Genomic DNA, 12013 nt, shown 5'->3' with positions numbered 1-12013 from the left:
TTTCTCAACACACAGCAGGAAGAACTCTTAGACTAGACTCTTGTAGATCTTTAGGAACAGCTGGAGTGACAAGTTTTACAACATTTATCCTGCAGAAGTTTCAGTTCATCTGTATTTCTGTGATGTTTGGGTTAATCAACCCTCAGCTGGGTACTTTTTTGCACTAACAAAAAGAATGATATGAATAAAACACACTAATCTGTTAGAGGTTTAATTTGCTGCAAATACAAGAAAGAAAGGACAATTGATAGCCAATACAGGGAATAGATGTGAACATTTACAAAAATATCTTTAAACAATGTTTCAGCATGAAAACTGATAAATGACGTCTGAGGGAGAAGGGTTAGTCCGACTGCTCTGAAGCAGGAAGTTCATGGGATTAAAGTAGGAGGGGGAGGATCCGAGGCTCAGCGGGAGAACTGCCTCCGGTCGCCTTTTCCTTTGTTCACGTGTTTGAAGATTTTCGATTTCTGCACGTTTTTGGACTTCTGATATCCAAAACCACCACCGCCACCTCGCTTCTGCAGCTTCGCTCCTTTACCGCTGTGCACGTCTGAAGAGAAAAATTGAATTAAGGAGAACAACTTTTCTTTCTTTCTTTTTTTTAAATGATCCTCTGTCTATTGGTCACCGGGAGAGCTACAACCTTTTATCTGAACGGTCAATTCTGTAACATTCAGATGTTTTCAAGCATAATGAATAAAAAAAAGCAGCAAAGGATACTGAGATCAACATATGGAGGAACTTTGAATCCAAATGAGAGCGCCACCATGGGGAGGTTCAGGGTGTTGATGTTGTAGATCTGTTTGAGCGAGTGGGAATCATAAGCCCTCACGTAGGACTTGTAGGCCTCCTGGGCGGACTTGTGGAGGTAGTAGTTCTTTTCTATCAGTTTCTCCAGCTGAGGGAGGACAGAGTTCAAGTCACAAAGCTGCGTTTGATATCTGAGGCATTGCTGAGTGTAAACTGCACGTTAATTCTCACCTGAGACTGGATGTCGGAGATTTTACTCCAGGAAAATTCAAACTCACTCAGTGGGACCTAGATGAGATAAAACGTGAATGCAGACTTTAAAGAAAACTAATCAACACAAAAAAGGGACAATCAGTGTCTATGAACATCTTTTCATTGCCATGTCATATTTTTTCATTAAAAAATGAAAACAGGAGGTCCCAAATCAGAGCCCTGTGGGACACCACAGCACAGTGGGAGGATTTAGATAAACAGCCTCCAACAGAGACCGTAAAACTATATGTGATATAAGATTTAAAGGCAAATCCTGCTTAAAAGTCTGTATGTGCGTTTACAACTGAAATGACCAGGCAGGTGATCTGCTTACCTTGGCCTGTTTGAGAAACCGCAGGAAGCCGAGTTCTTCTGGCCGCAGGATGAGGAGCGCGTGGCCTCGGCCATCGATGCCTCTGGCGGTTCGGCCCACCCTGTGGATGTACTCCTGTGGGAATAAAATCAACCTCAAATTTAGTGCCGTTCTGGGAATATTTGGTCCAACTCAATAAATCAACATGAGAAACTAATACTGTATATGCAATATATAAAAACAAAAACAAAAAACATATTGACCTTGGGGTCATCTGGAGGGTCGTACTGCACGATCCAGTCCACCTCTGGGATATCCAGCCCTCGAGCTGCCACGTCTGTGCACAGCAGGATGCCGGAGTCGGCATTGCAGAACTGGAAGAAGGTGGTGGTACGTTTGGTCTGCTTTTGTTTGCCCTGCGAAATGAAACAAAGCAAAGGAACGTTCAGAACAGCTGCAACTGCAGGTCAAGATCTGCTCACCGTCACCCTTCAAATATCAAAGGATAAAATAAAACAAAAGAAAAACCATTTGCTTCTAACATCAGCCAACTTATTTTTCACAGGTACAACCCAAGAACTTTAACTTTTAGAGGCTCCGTTTTTTTTTTTTTGACCACTTGTATATTTGTATATTTAGATAAGATTCATGCAAGCTGCGTCTGGAGAGCTTACGTGGATGGCCATGACGGGCAGGTCGATGTAATTGAGCAGTTCATAGTGGAATTTGACAGACATGCAGGAAGAGAAGAAGACCATCAGCTTCTTCTTGCGGTTCTTCTTCAGGAAGGTGAAAAGCAGCAGGAAGCGCTTCTCTGATGGACACACCACATAGCCCTGAAACACGAGACAGAGAGATCACTGCATCAGCAACGAGAGGGAAGACAGAGTTGTGGCTGTTTCTGTCATTTGTGACCATCTAGTAAAACTGATGTGATTTTATGAAATACTGAAAGGAGGGAACTAGGTTTTCTTTGGATGTGGCCTGTATACAACAGTTTATGACTGAGTACCTGCTCAAGGCCGTCGACTGTGGCCTTGTCTTTGTTGTCATCCACCCCGACATACAGGGGCTCCTTCTTCAGGGAGATGCGAGCCAAGTCCTCCACCTTCCTGGTCTGGGTGGCTGAAAACAGCATCGTCTGCCTCCGCTCTGAGAAACATCAACGAGAGAAAGTAAACGGAGTGAGTGAGAGCGTTTAACAACATCTGGAGTTTAAAGGACTCTCAGGATATTTTACACTCCGATTTAGGATTTGATCCAAGATCAGCTAATCCTGGTAACACTGGTCAGGTTTATTCAGCTCTTCAAAGCTAACGACAGATGTTTGAGGGCTGTGAGGATGTTCGGAATATTTTTTGCTAAATGAATTAAACTAAAAGCACGAGTTTAGGGCAATGGAGAGCTTGTTTACTGTTTCAGAGAAAGCAAAGGCAAATCAAAGAAATGAGAATAAAACACTTACAATACAAAAAGACGTGCAGGAAGAAAAGACAGTTTTGAAAACGGGTATTTTGGTTTTTTTTCGCCGAATGATTAATGAACACGAACTAATCATCTCTGTCTTTATAAAACAGGAAGCTGCTTCATGTCACAGGTTAGTGGTCAGTTTTTTAAATACAAAAGCAGGAAACCCCACATTTCTCTTTATTTACATGTCACTCACTTCCTCTTTTAGAGTCACAGAGTAAAAAGAAGCAGCACTTCTCTCAAAACCACAATTGGTGTTAAACCAAAGGGTCATGATGACACATTATCCGCTCTACCTGAAACACTGTTCTTTTTTAACTGGACTGATTCCAGAGTGTTCGATGTCACTAAGGTCCATAATTTAAATGTGTTTAGACTGAACAAAAAATGCTCATGAGTTGGTTTTACTTTGCTGCTTTGGAAATCAAACCGCTTCTTCAAAGAACTAAAAGTTTTTTGTGCCAAATCACCAACTAAATCAATGTGCATAAATTTCTCACTATTGGGTTTATTGATACGTCCACTGATACATACTCGGCAGCAGTTTGATGATCTGCTTCAGCTCCTCCTCGAAGCCCACCTCCAGGATCCGGTCGGCCTCGTCGATAATCAGACACTGCAGGTTCTTGTACATGAAGCCGGGCGTGTTCTGTAGACGTGGAACAAGCCACTCATACGGTGTTCTTCTCAAAGTATTAAAAATGAGAATGAAGAACAGAGAACTTTGTTTCTCACCTGCAGGTGGTCCAGCAGCCGTCCGGGTGTGGCCACCACGATGTTGACGCCGTTGGCGAGCTTCTGGGCCTCAGCTGAGCGGTTGCTCCCTCCCATGATCAGACCGTAAGTGTGCACATGGTGTGTCATCAGCTCCTTCAGCACGCCGTAGGTCTGCATGGCCAGCTCGCGTGTAGGAGACAGGATAATGACGCCAGTGCCTGAGATGAAAAAGAGAGCAGTTACAGAGTCAGAGAGTGAGAAAGAGGAGGATGAAGCTAAGCAGGAGACGAGGAGACTCAGACGGCAGCTCACCATTCCTGGGCATGAACTTGAGTTTGTAGATGAGCTCGATGCATGGAATGAGGAAGGCCAGAGTTTTACCGCTGCCCGTCTTTGCCGCAGCCAGGACATCCCTGCAGAGAGGAGCAAACGATTTCACGTTATTCTGCCGCCTCTGCCGAGCAGCTCAGAGTCTAAATGGACAACCAACCCACCTTCCCTCCAGCAGAGGGCGGATGCTTTTGTGCTGGATCTCGGTCATGTGCTCGAAGCCCATGCCCTTCACTCCCTTCAGCGTGTTCTCGCTCACTATACTGGCGAGAGAGGCAAACGATGTGTCCTCGAACGCCCCTGAAACAGACAGAGAATTGTGGATTTTTCACATTACATCATGGTTTGATTATGCACAGGTTTATAGTTCTTCTGCCACGAATGTATTTAGTACAACCCTTGAATGTCATCATAAAAAAAAAAGACATAAGATAAAAGCAGTTGTGAGGTTTTGCTAACTGACCAGACTAAAAACACCCTCAAAGATCAACTTCTTCCAGTGATCCAGGAGCAATTTGGTGACATTCTGCACAATTTCCAGCCCCATGTCACAAGACAAAGTGACTCAGAGGTCATTAGATTAACATAGTCTGATCCAGAATCTACGCTCTGTCCTTAAAAAACAGCTGGACATGCAGAACGAGGCAGGAGTGGCTCTCCACCAGGAGCTGATCTGTTTATTTACAAATACACAACGTTTGCTGTCTAATTATTTAAATTGTTTCCCAACAAGTTAAAGCTGTTTTACCCTGTACGAATGAAGTACCTTTTAGATTTTAATTTTTAATATCATTTAATAATTAAAATCTCTATTATTCACTTGAAACTGACCATAGAAAAAATGATTTTCTCTTCTGTTTGTGTTCTGTAAATCTTGAAGCTTTTGACTGGTCAGAATTAAGATTTTAGTTTCTTATAAATACTGTTTGTTTTTTTATTTGAAAATACATTTAGGGTACATTTATCATTTTCCAGTAGAAAATAAATAATATTTAAGTCAAGAGCAACCTCATAACTTCACTTAGGAGTAAAAAGGAATCTTTAAGCTTGACAGTGATTTACTGATTTTAATTATTACATTATTATTATCTTATAATATTATGATATAGTTACTAAGACGTAAAAATTATGATACGATTTTTCTTCCATATGAGCCAGTCCAAGCTGAACAGGTGTAATAAAGTGTCCAGTGTATATTATAAACAGAGCGCAGATATGGTTTGATTCAGTGTGTCCTTACAGTCGTTCCTGTCAGAGGCGTCATTGAAGAAGCCGCCCACAAAGACCACCATAAGAGTTTCTGTCTGCCTCAGCTGACACCCGGCTCACGATGGAAGCAGCGACCGGGCAACACATGAAGGCAGCACGGCAGAGCCGGCCTGTACTATTAACCTCCTCACATGCAATTAACCTGATTCACTCAGTACCTGTGAGTCCACACGGCAGCTCAGGCTCATCCTCCTCCTCCTCCTCTTGTGGTTTGTCAGCAGCTGCGTCTCCATTCTCATCTGCTACTTCTGCCTCCTCTGTGTCCTCCTCCCCCTCGTCTTCTTCTTCTTTTACAGTTTTGCTCTTTTTCACGGCTACAATCAGAACACAGACATTAATTTAACAAAGCAAACCTGAGTGTGTTACGCGGATAAAGGGCTCTGTTTTTACCTGGAGGTTCAGCATCATCAGCCAGTTGCTTCCTTTTCGCTTTCTTCTTCTTCATCGGAGTTTCCTCTGTGCTGGTCCCTTCCACTGGTCCCTCTTCCTCCTCCTGATTCTTCTTCTTTTTCTGTTTCTTCTTTGGCTCTCTGGGTACCTCCTCCTCCTGGAGCCCGTTTGAGCTCACCGTCAGACTCACTGGAAGTATGATAAAAGTTTGTTGCTAATAAACCCCAAAGGAAAACTCTGGAAGCCTGGTTAGCACAATGCTAGCTAAATTGTTTTGTATGCTAATCTTTTGCGCTAATATGCGGCGAAATGCGCATGCAGTTGTGTAGCAGAGAAAATATACCTGCATGCGCAGCTACAGTGAAACCCAAACTCAGATTTAAACCGTAAAAGAGTAAAAAAGTTAGAAACGGACCAGGGACGAGAGGTAGCTGTTAGCTTAGCCTGCGACATCAGAGTTTACCTAGCCATCAAACACTCACCATCTTCTCCTTCTTCTCCTGTTACTTCGTCTTTCCGCTTCTTCTTCTGCAATTTGCGCTCTCTGTCCTTCTCGTTTCGCTTCTGGATCTTCTTTCGGAGAAGCTTCATCTGGAGGTCCGCCATGGTTACCGAGAGCACGGCGCACACGTGTGTATGTGAGTGACGCTCAGGACCCCTCAGTGGAGCAGAGACAGGCAGCAGTCCGCAGCGCCTGACTGAAAATCAAAAAGGACCCCGCGTGCTGTGAAAACAACCGAGATAATGCCTACAAGAAAAGAGACCTGAACACGGGGGAAAAAATGTTTCCCTATGAGGGAAATAAAGATAATTAACACTGAAGTGTGGAGTAATTAAATATTATGAAACATTTAAGGCACTACAGTTAGGGTACTAAAACACATTACCAGGAAGCTTTACTTATAAATCACCAAAACCTTTTTTTTCCCGTTTTCAACAATTTTTAATTGATTTTATTATTTATTTTTAAACAAACAAATAAGATATATTCATTTGTGGCAGGAAGTTTACATACATTGATGGACATGAATGTATGAATGAAGACCCTATTAAGAAAAAAATAAATAATTTTTAAAAATTAAATTTCTTTAATGTTAATTTTGCAGGGTGAAAAGGCTGGAATAATAAATTAGTCTTGAAATACTGTTTTGGGATTAAAGTAGAAATTTGTCTTTTTAAAAAGCATAATTTTTGGGTTTAATTCGCAGTCCTCTTAAGGAGGAGCTGTGACTTAGTGGGTCTCCATGATTCCATCTGCAGGACAGTGGGGAAAACTGCAAATATTTCCTCATAAATCCATCACAGCTGTGTGTAGAGCTGGACAGGTTACCAATCCATAAAACAGGGCCAACAAGGCTGAAAACAAGTTTCTTTATTCACAACAGAAAATCCACACAAGACAAGTTTTTTTTTCCCTTCTTTTAGCTATGGTAGCAAAGAGAGCTGCCTTGTGCTTAAAGCTAATTTTCTTCATCTTATTCAGTTTTCTGGATGAAGAACATCCAAAGGTTCAGCTACAGGCTTATAAAAATTTACTTTGCAAAGGCAGAGATGTGTCTTTAGTTTAAATTCTAGCTACGGTGACCCTGAGGTGCAAGATCCAAAAATATAAGAAAAACTTTAAAAAAAAATAAAATAAAAAATGACAGCCTCCTCTTCCATCCCTCCAAACCCTGCTCACCCGACAGACTCTAGTCAGTCCAGAGCTAAAGGCTCATCTTCGATCTTTACTACATCTGGCTCCCCACCTTTTTTAATCTCAAACACCTGAAGAGTAACCTGAGGCCTGTTTGCGCTCATCAACTCTGCAGCCTGCCCTGGATGGACAGGTGGTGCTAACTGACTCCTGGACACCCTCCTAATCTCCTCCTGCCTCTGCGACCTGCTTCCAGTCCTACATCCTTTATTCCTCCTCCTCCGAAGCCTCTGGCTCCAGGAGATGTTTGAATATAGCTGCAGAGGACTGCAGCAGCTCTGCGTCCCATTCCCCATCACTGAGGATGGTGCTCGAATGCACCGCCTCCGCACGTCCTCCTCCACAGCTTTGAACACCAGGTCTGTGATGTCTCTGCGGAGCCTCATGAGCAGCACAGGGTCTTCAACCTGCCGCATGTCGGCCAGCATGACCTCAGCAAACTGGTTGAGGACGTCGTGTTTGCGTGCGTTGAGCGCGGCTGTTTTATCGGGTTGATGGTCTTCATCGTGATGATGCGGACAACTCAGAGACATGACCTCTGTGACCTGAGGCTGTGGACACTGAAGCGGGGCAAAGCTCGTGGCAGAGTCCACAGACTGGGGCTCATCCAGGTCTTGGCCACCCCCATCTGCATCCAGCTGACTGCTTAACGAGCTGCCCATCTCCTGATCAATGCTCCCCTCAGTCTCCAACTCCTCTTCATCGTCATCATCATGATCCACAAAGTTGTCCTCCTGCAAACAAAAACAAACAAAAAAACAAACAAAAAAAAATCGTGCAGTTTAGAGGATTTATAGATAAAGCTACACTGTGATGATGACAGCATCGGTCGCTATGGAGAGGCTGTCCATCTGAATCCTCCTTTCATGTTGTTTTCTGTGTGTATTGAAACATGGCAACAAACTCATCAGGAGCATTTTTAATGAGGTCAGAGATCAACTGATAATCCATCCATCCATTGTCTTCCGCTTATCCAATTCAGGGCTGCCGGACTGAAGCTTGTCATAGCTACCACAGGGCGAGAGAGGTGGGGGTGGTTAAACCAGACTGGAAGCCGCGGCAGCATGGGGGATTCGAACCCAGGACCTTCTTGAAAACATGCAAACAAACAGCTGTGCACGCCACTGACACGTTTAAAGTGCAATTTAAGTCAAATCAAAATATGGACATCCACGCAAAGAGGAAGAAGAACAATCTTATCAAACCTCATTAAAGTTCCCTTTCACTGGTTACAAGTACCAGCTGATTACCTCTAACTGAGATTTGTGTGAAAACCTCTGCACAAAGTTTCATGAGTCAAAGCAGTGTATACTTGCTGGCATCTGCCTACTGGGAACGAACCCTCCCGGGTAGAGTTCTTCTGCCAGATTTGTTGAAAAGAATTTCCTCTTGCAGGAGAACATGCAGGTACATGCAAGCAGCCGTTTATCTGAAGAAAAGGAGTCGTTCGAGAGAAGAAGAAGACCAAGCTGCAAACAAAATTTATATCTGACCTTTCAAAATATAATCGAGAAAACAAACATTTTTGACCGCTCTCTTGCATTTTCACAATTTCTCTAAAATTAGAAACTTAAGTCTCAGAGTGACCCTGAAAAACTAGTTCATGCATTTATTTCTTACAGGCGCGACTATTTTGATTCATTATTATCAGGATGTCCTCAAAACTTCATTTAATCATTAGTTATTATTAATCTCTGGCGCTCTTCCACAGTACGTCTTTTGTCCTGTCTCCTTCTCCTCAGCCAGCTCCCTCTCCCCTCCCTAAGCCTAGTTCTTCCTCCTGTTAAAAGGGACATTTTCCTCCCCACTGTCACCAAGTGCTTTCTCATAGAGGGTTGTCTGAGTCTTGGTGTTTCTTTCTAATATTAAAAGCACCTCAAGGTGACTGTTATTGTGATTTGGTGTTATATAAATAAAATGGCTTTGCAAACACATCAGACCCGGAACAACTTAAGCATTTATTTTGAATTGAATATTTGTGCTCCACCATCTGAGAAACTAGCCGGTTTCTCTGTTAATGTGATGTTCAATGCAGCGGGAGGTCGTCTGCTGGATTTATCAGTTTTACTCTTTGGCTGTTGACTGATTTTGAATTAAAGTCATTAAAACCATATTAAAACAGTCCAAACCAAAAATTTAAAATGCTAAAAAATGCTTGATCATTCTCGTGAATTCTTCAAAAATTACACATTAGACACAGCCCTCTGACTTATTCTAAATAAGGGTATTACAACATCACCGATTGATGTTGTAATACCCTTAAACTGTGATGAGGAGGTTAATATTTAGGAAATGTATTTTTCTCTTTGCAGACTCTTACCAGAGATGAATATCCTCTCCTGCGAACTATGTAAGGCCTCAAGAAACCAAGTTTCTCCCTCAGCCTCTTCTGTTGTCCAGGGCTCACCTTCTCCGGGTGATACAGCACCCTCCCGTACTGTGTTCGCAGAGACCTGGCCCTCCTCTCCACATCAGACACTGTGGAGAAAACACGAGACACATGGAGTCGCGAGATTTGCACGGTGTGGAAACACCTCCACACCTCTAGAGTTTTAATACACGGAGTTAGTGCCTAATGCATCAGCCTGAACTCGATGCAACCTCCACCCCCCTCCATTCTGCAGGCTCACCGTGCTTCCCGATGGACAGCGTGAACTCAGTCCACAGCTTCGTTTTTAAGTCCTTGTCGTAGTAAGACTTGGCGGAAGAGTTAAAGAGACACTCGTGTTTGCGCCAGAAGTCGATCAGCTTGTCGTCCAGCGCAAGACCCCAGTGTGGCCCACGGATAAGACCGCGAAAGTGAGTCATGATGGTGCTGAGTGTGTGCGCTCTTCATCACAAACCAGCACAAACACCCGGCAGCTCCGCTCCTGACTCCCGGTCTGTCTTCCTCAGTTCAGTTTCAGTCAGCGCAGCAACCTGAAGGAGGCTTACTGCCACCAGCTGATCAGGAGGAAGCCTTTAAAACCTAGAGAGACGAAGCTGAGACGGTTTGGAAACGTGTGTGGCCGATCGATCAGGCGTGCCGATAGTACTGATACCAGTGCTTTTATCTACTGAACTGATACTAGCTTGATAGGATCGATACTTTGTTTCTATCTTCTAAGTCCAGTATGTAGCCCTCTTAATTGTGTTAAATATATATATTTTTTCTGAAATTAGAAAACATACTTTAAAATGCACTATGAAAAATATCTGATACTTTTTATTTTGACCACCGCCTTTATTATTATAGCCCATATTGTATTTAAACAACAGAAATTGAAGTGTTTTATAAAGAGGCACTGACAAACCCCCCCAAACCAAAACAAAAAAATTCACACACGGTTTCAATACACATGAAAGCTGAAACACCACCTCCTCTAACCACAGTTGCAGAGACCAGCAGTTTCTGAAAGAGGGACAAAAAAACCTGCATCTCTTTAGCTTAAATACAGTTACAGATGATGCTTGAGGTCAACTGAGAGATCATTCTTGGTTCTATGACAGCAGAGGCATGACGCCCCTTTTTGGTAGAAACTTGGATGGGCAATTCTGACTGGGAAGTAAATGTTGAGCGTCTTGCAGGAGGCTTTGCAGGCTTTAAATGCAAACAGTGCCACTGGATTCTTTAATGCACAGGGAGCCATTATAAAGCTGCTAACACTGGAGTAATGTGATCTTTCTTTTTTTGTCACAGTCAGTAATCTGATAGGACTGGTGAGGTTTGAAATGAAGCTGTAAAGTAAAATTGTAAAAGAGAAAGAGAAAGAAGTTTTGTTTTTCCATAAATTTGCTTTCCCTTGTAATTTTGAGACTTTTATAGCTTTTTTGCAACTTTAATCTAAGGTTTTTTTTCCAACCTGGCTCTTATATCCTCTTATATCCTCTGTTCTAGGATGCCCTCTGGACCCAGTGGAGGTGGTGAGTGACAGGAGAATGGTGGCTAAGCTGTCATCCCTGTTGGACAACATCTCCCACCCCATGCATGAGACTGTGACAGCACTGAGCAGCTCCTTCAGTGGGAGACTGCAGCACCCACGGTGTGGGACGGAGAGATTTCGCAGGTCTTTCCTCCCCACTGCTGTCAGACTCCACAATAAAGACTTTAACTGATCAAACACACACATCCACAAATGTGCAATAACACTAATGTGCAATCAAAGGAGTTTGCAAAGAAAAGCGTCTGGACTTCTTTAAGTTGCTTGAAGACGTTTCACCTCTCATCCGAGAAGCTTCGGAGCAGAACTGAAGAAGCTTCTCGGATGAGAGGTGAAACGTCTTCAAGCAACTTAAAGAAGTCCAGACGCTTTTCTTTGCAAACTCCTTTGACTACGATGACCTGGATGACTGAGAACCTTCACAGACACTAATGTGCAATAATCTTTTCTGGCATCGTTGTATTTTTACTCAATTGTATATAGCATTTGTACTCTATTTTTATCTCATTGTATATTTTATTCTATTTTATTCTACTGTATATAGTATTTTATTTTATTCTATTCTGTACAGTTGTGTACTGTATTTATTCTTATTTTATTTTATTCTAATTTTTGCTTCATAACTTTTGCACTGTCCACTTCCTGCTGTGACAAAACAAATTTCCCACGTGTGGGACTAATAAAGGTTATCTTATCTTATCTTATCTTATCTTATCTTATAAGTATAAAACCTTAAAATAAGTTAATAACTTTACCTTTTTTAACTAAGTAAATATTAGATTCATAGAAATATTAGTTTTCATTTGTTACTCGCAATTTTATTTTTAAAATTCCCTTAAATATAATTCATTTAGTTTTTGGTTTTTATTTTTGATTGATTGCTGATTGATTTTGGCACTTTTG

General features: G+C 42.3%; 2 protein-coding genes across 2 annotated transcripts; both read right to left on the bottom strand.

Moving 5' to 3' along the window:
• Positions 1-195: 195 nt before the first annotated feature.
• ddx18 (DEAD (Asp-Glu-Ala-Asp) box polypeptide 18) lies at positions 196-6176 on the bottom strand. The gene is made up of 14 exons (XM_031758602.2): positions 5977-6176; positions 5495-5683; positions 5263-5418; positions 4000-4135; positions 3818-3918; positions 3524-3723; positions 3323-3437; positions 2331-2470; positions 1993-2154; positions 1582-1734; positions 1340-1453; positions 985-1041; positions 724-901; positions 196-553 (listed from the first exon to the last, which is right to left on the bottom strand). The coding sequence occupies exons 1-14, from the start codon at positions 6098-6100 to the stop codon at positions 408-410; spliced, it is 1971 nt and encodes a 656-aa protein (XP_031614462.1). The 5' UTR covers positions 6101-6176; the 3' UTR covers positions 196-407.
• Positions 6177-6768: 592 nt separating this feature from the next.
• On the bottom strand, positions 6769-10176 carry LOC116335014. Its single transcript, XM_031758598.2, has 3 exons — positions 9821-10176; positions 9511-9668; positions 6769-7924 (listed from the first exon to the last, which is right to left on the bottom strand). Exons 1-3 carry the CDS (start codon positions 9996-9998, stop codon positions 7190-7192), a joined length of 1071 nt encoding a protein of 356 aa, XP_031614458.1. The 5' UTR covers positions 9999-10176; the 3' UTR covers positions 6769-7189.
• Positions 10177-12013: the final 1837 nt, after the last annotated feature.

This window comes from Oreochromis aureus, linkage group 16, assembly GCF_013358895.1.
Source record: "Oreochromis aureus strain Israel breed Guangdong linkage group 16, ZZ_aureus, whole genome shotgun sequence".
In the NCBI taxonomy this organism is placed as follows: Eukaryota; Metazoa; Chordata; class Actinopteri; order Cichliformes; family Cichlidae; genus Oreochromis; species Oreochromis aureus.
Note: the sequence above shows the minus strand (reverse complement) of the source record. Positions and strands in the feature narration are given on the sequence as shown.